Genomic DNA, 13154 nt, shown 5'->3' with positions numbered 1-13154 from the left:
CAGAAAAGCATAAAGAAGAGAATAAAAATTACCTCTCTCCCCTCTCCAGAGACAGTCACTTAATACTTCTGTGAATCTCCCTCCTATTCTGCATGCTGTTTTATTAGAATTATTCTCATGTTAGATGTACAGTTTGTATCCTGATGGTTGTTTGGGTTTTTTTCCCACTTTTTCATAAGCATTGAAACCATTCCAAAAATATCTTTTAATCACTTCATAAGAGTAAATCACATGGTTGGGAACATGAACTCAGAGTCAGCAGACTAACATCTAATTGCAGCTTCACCAGTTCTTAGCTGCATGACAATGGACAAGTTACTTAAATTTCCTGAGCTGCAGCTTCTTCATTTGTAAAATGACGCAAAGGGAGGTTAAAATAGGCATCTTACAAAGTTGTAGTAAAAGAAATAAGATAATTTTGAGAAACAGTAGTTCAGTATCTGGGACATAATAGAGAGCTAAATGGTAATTATCATAATTGTCATTATTAGTCCATAGTCATTCCTCTATTGGTGAATATTTAGGGTGTTTTTAATTTATTTTTAATTAAATAATTCTGTTATGACATTTTTGAACTTTAATCTCTTTCCGCACTTCGACTTTTTCCTTAGTATATAAAGCTATTGGTCCTGGCTATAAACATTTAAAACTTCAAGTTCTGGAGCCAGGTGGCCTGGACTTACGTCCCAGTTATGCTACTTACTAGCTGTGTGATACTGGAAAAGTTGCTTAACCTTTCTGTGCTTCAGTTTCCTCTTCTCTAAAATGAAATAATAGTACCAGCTGTTGTAAGGATTAAATGAGATAATAAATACAAAGTGCCTGGCACAGGTAAACAAAATAAATGTTAGCCTATGTTATTACCATGCATACCGCTAATTACATCCTTTTACTCATCTATCCCCAACGGCTTTCGGCACTGGGCTGGGTATCAGTAGATTTCCAGTTACTACATATTAAACTGGTTGCTATGAGTGTTCCTTGCATACTCTGGGAGATGCCCTGCCTGCTTGTTTGGGGGTTAACCCAAGGCCAGTTCTCTCACGTCATCCTGTCCACACCCCATCCCCAGTGCCTACGGCCTGTATCTTTCCTTTTTGCCTCAGTTCAACTTATAACACTGTTCACCTGTTACAGAGTTCCCTAGACAGACCCCAAATAGTATAAGATCTCTCCAGAGGCTTCTGGGATGATAGGCCAGAGTCCCTGCCTCCACCGCTGCCACCCAAGGGTTTAGGGACCCTTCCTGGGACTTGGGCCCATAGCCCTTCTCTTACTTCTCACCCAAAGCCTCACAATCTTGAGGACATCAAACTACTGTATTCCAGGCTGGAGGATTCGAGCACCTATTATTCAGGGCACTGGAGGCAATCCACTGCAGGCAATCCACTGCAAAACCCAAACGGGAAAATTGGTTTATGCCAAAGGGTAGGGTTGTGTAAATAACCCAGAAACCCAGCAATTACAGGCACACCAGGTCCTGCAGCTGAGATGTTGGCAACACACCATTAGCCACAGCTGCTACCAGGTTTGTGTGTAGCCACCAACCTCCAGCGGAAATGCATCATTTGGGAGTAAGTAGATTGATTCATGAGGATGGTGAATTTCCACAGGTTGGGTGCATGGAATGGATAATCAAGTGGCTAGTTCCATAATCTATCCTTTCCAGGAGGCATTCTACAACAAAGCTTGAAACTCAGATCTTGAATTCTCAGAGGTGATTTCCATCTTGCTAAATATTCATGCACATTCTGATACTCCCAAGCAAAATGTCAGTTCTTCATCCCACAAATGTTTATTAAGCACCTACTATGTGCAAGCACTGTATCAGGATTAGTGGGTTAATCATTATCTAGAACAGGAAAAGCAAATACACAACAAGTATATCGTATATCCCCTATCCTTCTCCCAAGGCAGACACCAATCCTCCCAAAAGCCTAGACATGGTCTCAGAGCCCATCTCAACGTGGGGCCCCAGGCAGTCCTACCAATCAAGTTGACGTGCCATATTAAACCTGTTTGCAGTCTTGGAGCTCAAGTGCTACAAGTACTTAGAGAAAATGGAGACAGCAGGAAAAAGAAGTCTAAGCAGCCATCAGTCATGTGGGAATGAGGTGGGGTAATTTTGAAAACAGCTCCACAGCTGGTTGGTGTAACAATGCAAGCTAATCAAGGCGATGGGTCCAGGCCAAGAGCACAGGCTGCTATGTGACCCTCCTTATAGGTAGTTATGATAAGTAAATGAGACGATGCAATGTAAAGTGTTTAACAACACCTGTCCTATAGTAAGCAGTTTGCTTTTATTAATTAAATATAGACTGTATTTGGGTAAAGAAGAATAAATTTCCCTCTTCCAAACAACCCAGTAGAAGGACATTCTGGATACTTGATAAGATAGAAAAATTTTAGGCCCAGGAACTAGAACTAGTTGTCTTATTTCCATTGGAAAATGTGCTTGTTGAACCCCACAGAGCTAGTTCCCAGGAACTGCCCCACAACACAAAGGTGTGGTCATTAGGGCATATTTCTTAGCTGGAGCTCTGTCTCACCCCAAAACTGACGCCATCAAACAGAGGCAAAAGTAAAAATGACAGTGTGTTCTCTTGCTTTTGTCAGCTGCCTAAAAGGCATATATCCTTTGATTTGTGAAAGGGGACCCTTGCCAAATACATGGAATAGCCCAGCAGAATTCATCTGGAAATTGACGAGAATGCCAAATATATTGTACTCCTATTCTGCCTTCTTTTGTTGGATAATATTTATTATATTATTGGGTTGGCCAAAAAGTTCATTCAGTTTTAAGTAAAAATAGAAGACACTTTTTTCATTTTCACCAAGAACTTTATTGAACAACGTATTCACTACCAGAATGAACTTTTTGGCCAACCCAATACAAACAGAAGTCCTCTTAGACATTTAGGAAATTCAGAGAAGGAAAAAGAGGAAAATAAAAAGCATTCATAGTTCTACCACCCAGAAAAAAAAAGGGGGGGGTATCTATTCATCCATACTTTTCCCTCTGCTTTTTAAATTTTAAAAATACGACATTTTTTATTTTAAAATTTTCTGCTTAAATTATCTTTCTCTCTCCCTCTCCATCCTATTCCCCTCTAGTTTATCATTACCAGTTGAAGATTCAGTTCAGCAACGAAATTGAGAAACCAGTAGAACCAACTTTTGCCATGTCACTCCTCGGAACAAAAGAGGAAATGCAGAAAATCGCCATCACTCTGTGAGTATGAGGTACAGCCCCGTCCGTGGTGATGAGAGGCTTAATTTTCTCATAGGGTCTGGATGGACCCTGCTTTTCAAGGGTCAGGCCAGACACAACTTACTTTTCTCAGCCCATTATGACTGCCCCAAATACCCTGTCAGATGGGACATCCACTCACACTCAGCACCTCGTCATCCCTCCGCAGCCTCACCCAGTCCCAACGATTACTTTATGTTGCTGCTACCTGTGTTTGTGATGGGCCCAGTGCGACAGGGACTGCAATGGAGAGGGAAGCCAGAGGTGGCCGTCCATGTCTGCAGTACAGGAAGTAGATCCAAGCAGGGAGGAGTGGTGATGGCTGGAGCAGGTGTCCCCAGGAAGGCCCTGAGCGCCTTTCCAGTGAGTTCTGAAAAACATAACCCAGAAATAACACTGGTATCATTCAACGTGGCACAAATTTTCCATTCAGTCAGCCTGCACTGCCAGCCCTCCCCATCTGTTCTTTGCCCGGCTGCACACCTGCTCACAACATGGGCAGTGCCCTCAACGTCTCCTGCAGAGGCTCCGCACCTTCACTGGCCAGAAAAGGCCTGCTGGCTGCTTTTTCTCAGCATCTTGACCCTCAGCCTGGGCTCTCCTTGGGAAGTGACACTAGCTTTCACCCACTCCAGGGACAGTCCTCAGCTTCCTGAGAATTGCCCCCAGCTTTGAACCTCTGATCATCACACTGATTCAGTCGCTCAGCAAGGATGTGTTGGTGCTCAGCACTAGAGGTAGAGGTGACTCTAAACTTAGGATGCTCCCAGCCTAGTGGGGTGGGTGGATTCCTAAACGATGCTTTACAACATACTACAGGAGGAGCTACGATGAGCCAAGCAAGGGAATCCTCCAGCCACCTGTCTCACCCTAAATCCAGTGTTAACTCTGCGCTGGCCCAAATCTCTCCCCGGGAGATTGTTCTAAGTAGTGGAAAGGGCATCTGGCAGTTCTGTCAATGTTGGGACATTTTAATGTCTTGGAGGTTAGTGAGAAAAGCTGATAATGGTACCTAAGGATCTGCATTTAAATCTTGCTCCAAACTGGTGCATCCTTTTTATATGTGGTTTTCTATTACTGCTATACTTGTTGTTTTAACAGAAGTTTCTATTTATGTGGGGAGGAAAAAGGCATCGATCTGGAGAGAAGACTGTCGTGTGGCTCTAATATGTTGATCAAACCTACAGAGAGCGGTATTGCCCAGAGAGCATTGCCAAAGCCCCTGCCCTCGTCAGGGCAGTTTTCCCGACTTGTTAATCTGGAAACTAGGAAGCCTGAGCTAAACAAAGCTAACTAGACTCATTACCGTAGAACTCTCAGGGCGTTTTTAATATGCTAACACAGAAAATAAGATGGTTTTCCCAATGTTATTGGTCTAGGAAAACCCTTTTTATCCTGGCACACCTATTGCTATCTCTATTAATAGTCTGTCCAATACCAGTTTGGGAAATGCAGCAGAAAAGACCATCCCAAATCATTCAGGCAAACCTAACATATCCTGAATGTGCCTAAGCATCACTTTGCTGTTAAAAATCAACTGACTGTGTCTGGTTTCCTTTGCATCTTCAAGGAACAAAGGAATTACTAGTAATAAAACCTATTCCTTTCTTATCACATTGGATTTGGATATTGGTGAGCCGATCATGATCAAGTTCAAGTGGGAAAACAGTATGGTGTGGTCCAATGTCTGGAACACGGTCCAAACCATCATCCCCTGGAGAAGAGAGTCCCTTCACTCGGGCCTTGTTCTGAAGAGCATCAGAGTCAAAGCGGGAGAGACACAGCAAAGGTGAGTGCTGTTTCAACCTCCTCCTAACATCTGTTAAGCATCTACCTATGTCAGCACTGTTACAGTTTACTCTTTGCATTTATCTTATGAAGTGGGCATTATTATCTCCTAACGATGGCATGTAGATGCTCAGAAAGATGAAATGACCATCCTGAGTTCACAAAGCCATAGGTGGAAGGACCAGGATTTGCACCTAGGTCTTCTGATTTCTAGTCTAGACTCTTCCCTCTGCCCACAGTTAATAGCCACCTGCCTCCAGAGTTTGAGGACAACTCACTAGCCCGGTGCTTTTCAAATTTCACCAGGTGATGTCAATGCTGCTGGTCCAAGGACCACACTTTGAATGGCAAGGACCTAGATGTGACATTTCTTCTTTGTTGTTTACCCAGAGAAATGCCTTTAACAAATCACAATCTCAAAATCTCACACTGTGGTGGCACCTTTCAAATCTAAGAATGCCAAGGGATCACTAGGGAACTTATTGACTATGCAGAATTCCACCTGAATACCCACCTGAAGAGCTTCTGATTGGCTGTGGTCTGTGAAGGACCACACATTTGGAGCCCTAAGAAATTCTGATGTGGACCAGTGGATTATCCTCAGGAGGTGCAGCTCTGTGTGACTGAACATCTCCCTCAGCCCAAAGTCTCTAGGGACAGGAGGGGCTGGGTTGGGGGCAGGGAGTGAAGGAAAGAAAGGGTGTCCAGCTGCTCCTTCAGTCCTCTCAGCAGAGCAAAAGAATGCCCAATGTATTTTACTATGGCAAACGTGCTTTTCTGTGGTTCTGCAGTTCCCCATGAAAGGAGAATCCTGTCCTTCCCCAGACCTTTTCCTGTCTCCTCCCCACTGTATTTAGGAAACTTGTCTCTCCTCTCCTACTGCCCTTTGTTGGCCAGCCTATTGCTCTCTTTGGCTTGCTGTCAGCAGAGTTGGAGAACAGCATGCCTCTCACCTCTGAACTACTCTCTTCCCTCACCCCTCAGGTCTCACTGCTAGGAGTGGCCTGTGGCTGTTTTATGCCCCCTGAGTCCCTTACACAACCACACTCTGAGTTTTTATCTCCCTGGGATACAAAATCCTGGCAATTACTAAGAGCATACTCTGCAGCCTGCCAACAGATTTCTCCACATGATCAATTTGAGAAAATTAAACTGCTTCTCTCCTCTTATACACTTAGCTATTCTTGCATGACTTTTTGGCCCTTTAGAAGAGCTCAACTGAGCACCACCCGTCCCCAGATTCTCTCAGTTGGAGAGTAATTCCTCAGTCTTAGTGGTTGCTTACCATGGCAATTCTAGGTGACTTGACGTGAAAGGTAGTATAAAACACAGCACTACCTTCTCCCCTGGTGCTTCCCACGTGGCTCTGAAGAAGGAAAGAGGAGAGGGAGAGGAGGGGTGCTTACAGAGCTCCTGCTGCACCATGGGCTTGAATGAGGTGCCCTAGAGCATTCATCTCACGGAAGCGCCCCAGTGACCCTCTGAAATGGGTAGTATTGCTGTGCAGATCACCAATCTGAGGCTCACAGGAGTTACACAGCTTAGGGACATTGCTCGTAACTGTCTGAGCCCAGATCTGACTTGGTTTGTTTGACTCATTACCCGTTTGTTGTCAGAGCACAGCTTCCAACAGCTCCTCCCCACCATTAGTCTTGGTTCCATTAATCTGACTTTCTCTGGTCTAATCTAGCAGAGTTGCAGAGCTGGAAGTTAATATATACGTACATCACACCTTTCCTCACGGCTGCAGGAGGGACATCATGAAAAAGGGGGAGGAAGTCTGGGACCTATAGTTTTTTAAGTTTTTAACTCAGTGAGCCCTATGGGTCTTTGCAGTACCCAACACCATCGGCGGGGGTGGGGGGGGTACCAAAAAAATCTGAGTTGTAGTTTTTGGCAGAAAGAAACTCAAGGACCTAATTAGGAAAACAAGATGCGTTAATTTTACTAATGATATGCTCCATCCCAGGGCTTCTCAAACTTTAATATGCACACAAATCATCTGGGAATCATGTTAAAATGTAGGTTCTGCTTTGGTAGGTAGAGATGGAGCCTGGGATTCTACATTTCTAACAAGCTCCCAGGTGCTTCTGATGCTGCTGCTCCATGGATTGCACTTTGAACAGTAAGAGTCTAGTACTGCATGGTCTATAGGAAGTCTAAGAAGAAAGACATCAGTTCAGGTTGGTGCTGTTCGGTCAGTGCTGCAACAGGCTTTGGAGAGGCCAAGAGGCATTCCCGGAGAGACAGGCAGTGAGCAAACCATATGTAGGCAGAATCCAATGACTTCTGCATCAGCTAGTCCCAAAGTCGAATTTTGATTTCACTGCTTCCACCTATGGAGGCTCAGACAATAGCTGCACCTCTCTGAGACTCAGTTCTCTAGTAACAAATAGGAATTACAATATGTATCTCATGAGACTAATAACTACCAATTTTTGAGCACCTTCTACCATCTGAAATCCCAGAGCTGGGATGCAGGTATTAAACCTCACTCTCAATCTCTTTGCTAACTACAAGAAAAAAAAAAAAAGGTTAAATAACTTGCTCTGTGCCTCCACGGAAGGAATTCAATGAGAGGTGATTTTCTTCCCCCAAAGCACAAAGTCAGGGATGAGAAGGATTGTTGTGGGGTGAAGAGCAGAGCAGGGAATATTGGTCCTGTAGCAAGAAGTGAAAAGTGACTGGCTAAACAAAATGGGATGTTTGATTGCCACAGTAATCATATAAATGCAAAACAAAAATCAGTGAAATTATCACTGGTCACCCACTAGTTTGGCAGGAATTCAAAGACAGATAACATCCAGAGCTGGTAAAGGTGTGGAGAGATGGGCATTTTCATACATTATTCGTGGGAGTACAAATTACAGAGCTTCTGTAGGGGAATTTCACTCAACAACTAACATTTAGTGAGCACATATCTTATGCTAGACACTGCTGTGTATACAGCAGTGAACAGAGTGGACAAAGCCCTTGGTCTCATGGAATGTATATTATCAAAATTTGACATATGCATAATCTTGACCCAGAATTTTATGCTAGGTGCCTATCCCGGAGAAATACTCAAAATATCCACAAAGGATATCTATGTACAAAAATGTCTGTTGCAGTACTATTTGTAAATACTAAACCATTGGGGAAAAATCCCAATCTCCATTAGTAGGAAAATGGCTAAATGCATTGTGATACATCCATACACGGGAAAGTTATGCAGCAGGTGAAAAAGACTGAAATCGATTTTTTTGAAATATAGTTGATTTATAGTGTTTCAGGTGTACAGCAAAGTGATTCAGTATATATATATTCTTTTTCAGATTATTTTCCATTACAGGTTATTACAAGGTATTGAATATAGTTCTCTGTGCTATACAGTATGTCCTTGCTGTTTATCTACTTTATAGATAGTAGTATGTATCTGTTAACTGCAAATTCCCAATTTATCCCTCCCCCAACGTCTCCCCTTGGTAACCATAAGTTTGTTTTCTATGTCTGTGAGTCTCTTTCTGTCTTGTAAATAAGTTTATTCGTATCACTTTTTTTTAGATCACATATAAGTGACACCATACGATATTTGCCTTTCTCTGTCTTTCTATGTCTGTGAGTCTCTTTCTGTCTTGTAAATAAGTTTATTCGTATCACTTTTTTTTAGATCACATATAAGTGACACCATACGATATTTGCCTTTCTCTGTCTGACTTACTTCACTTAGTATGATAATCTCTAGGTCCAGCCGAGAATGAAATAGATTTGTATGTACTGATGTGCACAGTTCTCCAAGTACATTATTTGATGACAAGAAAATTTTTCAGAAAAATACAACAAATGTAATGTTTGTATGTGAACATCCGTATATGTGTAAATACAGAGAAAGAGGTCCAGAAAGACAGAAAGCAAATCATGAAAGCAGGGAGGGGAGTGATATTAGTAAAAGGTGATGGAGAAGAGGGTCTTTAATATTCAACCTCATATATTTCTTTACTGTCTGAATTTTTTAAGAATGCATTCATAATCACTCACAATAATTTTTAATTTTAAAAGTTTGATTTAGTAAAGACTTGACCTTAGATGCAATTCAAAAAAAAAAAAAAAGCTACAAACTACAATTCTCTGTGACTACTGCTTTTTTTTTTTTTTTTTTTCAGATAGATGCAATTGAAGTTAGTAACACAAAATAGCATCTCAGGCCAAACCAGTGGTCCAAGTTGTCAGCCGTTGGTCTCCAAGAGAGACCCAAAGCACTTAGTGATATCCTCTGTGGCCGGAGGACCAGATGAGAGGAAAGGGTGGGGCTTATAGGGCTGAGCCAGGCGGATGCTGATGACAACGGCCTCACACCCAGGGACCGTTAAGAAGGGCATTGACAAGCTGGAGTGTGTCCAAAAAAGGAAGGCTGGGCACGGAGCCTGCCTGTGAGGAACAGTTGAAGAAAGTGCTAATGTTTGCCTTGGAGACAGGGTAATGTAGTGAAAGAAACCATTGTTACCCTCAAACCTTTGATGAGCTGTATAAAGAACAAAGCAGGGCTGCCCCAAGGACTTTCAGTTCTTACAGAACTGAAATCACACCACACAGAGCTCCGGGAAGCCTTACACTGATTGCTTTCACTGACCTGGGCATTGTTTTTCTCTGAAGTTATGACAATATTTGCAGTCATAAGGATCTAATTTTTTTTTTAAATAGCATGTGTTACTCAATAGCATGTCAAATTGGGTATTTGACAAAGGATGAAACACTTCAATAAGCTCCATCCAAAATTTAGTGCTATGTTTGCTTGATGTTTTCTATGCAGAATGACATTTTGCTCAGAAAACATGAACGATCTACAGCTTCACCCAACCCAGGAGAAAACCTTTGTGAGATGTGAATCAAACTCTAAAAAACTGAAGCGAAAGATCAGATGAGCTTTAATGAAGACCCAGTGTGAAGAATAAATGATTTTATTCCTTATCTGGAATTGTCACCTTGTTTGAAAACCAAAGTTATATAAAGAAACTTGTATAAAGCTTTAATAGATTTAAAGGGTAGCACATTTCACTGTTATAAACTCACCTTTTTAAAACTATGTGATGTAACTATGTTCAAATATTAGTGTAACCAAAAATTTCCCAATTTTATGCCTGACTGAATGGTAATATATGCAAATAAGTACAAATGTAAGAGCCATTTTAGATCCGTTGTTCTAATTTAAAATGTCTTTTACAATTAAGTCAAATTTCCCATATTTCCTTGCTAGTTTGTTCTGTTCAGTTTTTTGAAGCATGCTGGAAAGATACTTCTTTATTATATAACTAACATTTCCATAAAGTGAAATTCCGATTAATCACAGTTGTGTGTCCCAAAGTACACACCTTTTAAGACCATTCAGCTCACCAAAAGAAGAAAAATTCTACTTAAACTAAAAGTTACCATCATACGAATCATACAGTTATTTCATTGAACCAAACCAATTGTAGTAGAATTCTCCTAAAACTACTGATGATAACCATGAAAGCTGAACAGTTGGTCGTTTTAATGATTAAATTACTACTGAAGTACAATTTTCCTCTTTTACTAATGCTTGCCACAAAAGCTAATGGAAAACTTGGAATATCTCAAAGACTTAGATACCAAATCTCAAAGGGACCAATAAACAAATTAATGATGTTTTGACCAGCAAACTCCATCACAGAGCATGTGAAGGAAATATGAGATACATCCCTTGGATGTAAATCCCTTGGATCTGTGTGTCAAGTAATTCAGAGAGGAGGAGCACACTATACACATTCAACAACCTCACCCGACACTGGCATAGCCTCAGCTCTATACAGCTCATAATTCATATGCTCTTCACCAGAGCAGGGCCCCTGGAAACCAAAGTCCTGAAGACATACCTGCCTCTGATGAAATCAATTTAAGAGGATCTTGCATGATTCACTTTTATTTCCCTTGGAAAGACCCGCGAAACTAAAGGATACGGGGGAAGAAGGACAGCTGGGTCAAGGCTGTACCGTGTCCTGCATACTAATCTTGACTACAAAAGCACCTGACCGCCCTTTTAGGTATTGTGTGTGTGTGTGTCTAGAAATTACAGATGTTAAAATGAACACTGTTTCCCATCATGTCTAATATACTAAGATTTACAATAAAGTCATGTTTGTGTCAGATGGGCATGTTTTCTCATTGACTACCCAGAGGGAATTTAAAATATCACTTTTTGAACATACTCTTTGCTATACACCCCATAGAATCTACGCACAAGTCGAGCAATACTCCTCTCAGCCTTGAAGACATCACAACGAGTAACAGCCCAAATACCCACCCATGCGGTGCATAAATGAACCATGGTATATCCTCACTAATGGTTGTTACACAGCAGTGAAAAAGATGACCCAAAGCTGCACACACAACAAGAAAGGGCTGAGTCTAGAGTGAGACAGAGAGGCGTCCAGGGGGCAGAATTTAAGGAAGCACTTGTGGGTTTGTGTATTTACACAAAGACACAAAATATAGATGTAGTTTGTTACAAGGAGAACTAAACTATAGTGTTAAGGATGGATAAATAGGTGGTAAAACACTTAAGTAAAAGCAATAACATCCCTAGCACAACAGTGAGGCTGCAGTGATCTAGGAAAGAGGAAGTGCACACCAGAGTTCCAGGTGCCAGCAACATTGTACTTGTCACTCCGAGTGGTGGTTGCACAGGTGTCCATTTTTATAACCAGTCTTTAAACTGTACATATATATTTTATGCACTCACTTTTAGTATGAATGTCACATTTTGCAATACAGAAAAAAAAAAGAAAGGGCAGAGTTTAAAACCAACGTTTTTCTACTCTAGTGTGATGCATTCTAATACTAATTAGTTTCACACAAAATATAATTAGAAATTATTTCATCTTTAGGAGGAAAACTTAAAGTGACACAGGACGTCATAACATTGGGGGCAGAGAAATCAATAAGCAACCAACATGACAAATGGTTAATGGGAACATTTGAGACTCCTCTTGGCATGGATTATTTCCACTTGGGAAGATGTGTTCATCGCCATCACATTTTCTGAAGTACATCTTAGGAGGGAAGTCAAATAGGGAAACTGAATAATGCAGCCACATCTGTTCATTGCACATGCAAAATGCTGACTGGTATGCTGATTATACGTACCTCTCTCCAAAGAATCTGTATTTATGAGCCCACTCAGGAAAGACAACACTAGCATACTGCCTTTCAGGCAAAAGCCTGTTTGTGCCTTTACTTGTAAGAGCACAGGGAAAGAAATGGGGCGTCAGTTACACTGCAGCTGGGCTCTTTGAGGTGCCTGAAGCCAGAGAGAAGGAAACGAGCACTCCATTCAACACTAAAATCAATGCACTGTCCCTCAGAGCCAAGCCGCCTGTCTTCGGTGTTCACCTTGATAATGTTGCCGCAGACACTGTGAAAGCTCTGCTAGCAGTTACACGTCTCTGGGGTGGCAGAGCAGGAAGCCAAGCTGCCCAGCGCAATGCCCACTCTCCCACCAGAGCGTGGATGAGAGGGAAGCCAGATGGATGGGAAACAGACAAGCAAGAGGAAGACGGAAGAAGTCAATCCCGAGCATCACCACCTACCTGCTTACCTCATCTCATACTACAGACTTCTGGAATTCCTATGATCTGTATGTGATGAATGGCCCCCAGCACACCTCGTTCCTTCTATCGGGGCGCAGGACAGCCTGCCCCAAAATATGCCACAATGGCATATTGTTTTTGAAATTAAAGTTACTTAAGAAACAGCCAATGCAAGAGGGACACTCTGACCCTCCTTTCCGTCTCTCTGAAAGCAGGAAATAAATATCTCCTGTGAAAGGTGCCCTCCCTGACGTGGAGGTAGAAACACACCCTTATCACCAGAGATAGGGAACTGGGGCTGAGAAGCCTGTATTAACAAGCATTGTTACTTCTTTAATTTACTACCCTAAGCCCAAAGTCTGTTTAGATTCTTCACTAAACTGAGCACCCAAAACCTAACTTCCTTTGACCTGTCAATTCCTCACAAAGGAATTGTCTCTTTGTCTAAAAAGTATAAAAGCTGCCTGCTTTGGCCACCTCTTAGGTCCCATTTTATGAAACCTTCATTTGCATGAATTAAACGTTTTCCTTTC

At 41.9% G+C, this 13154-nt stretch overlaps 1 protein-coding gene across 1 annotated transcript in view; it reads left to right on the top strand.

Moving 5' to 3' along the window:
- The window catches only part of LIPC (lipase C, hepatic type), a 156318-nt gene extending 144365 nt beyond the window's left edge, over window positions 1–11953 (top strand). The window contains exons 7-9 of the mRNA XM_022579614.2: window positions 3115–3232; window positions 4821–5039; window positions 9828–11953. Of these exons, the coding sequence (XP_022435322.2) occupies window positions 3115–3232; window positions 4821–5039; window positions 9828–9939 (449 nt within the window). The 3' untranslated portion in view covers window positions 9940–11953. The remainder of the gene's footprint in view (window positions 1–3114; window positions 3233–4820; window positions 5040–9827) is intronic.
- The last annotated feature ends 1201 nt before the right edge of the window (window positions 11954–13154 follow it).

This window comes from Delphinapterus leucas, chromosome 2, assembly GCF_059928025.1.
Source record: "Delphinapterus leucas isolate spDelLeu-1000000601 "Yukka" chromosome 2, BTC_Dleu_Yukka2, whole genome shotgun sequence".
NCBI classification, from domain to species: Eukaryota; Metazoa; Chordata; class Mammalia; order Artiodactyla; family Monodontidae; genus Delphinapterus; species Delphinapterus leucas.
Note: the sequence above shows the minus strand (reverse complement) of the source record. Positions and strands in the feature narration are given on the sequence as shown.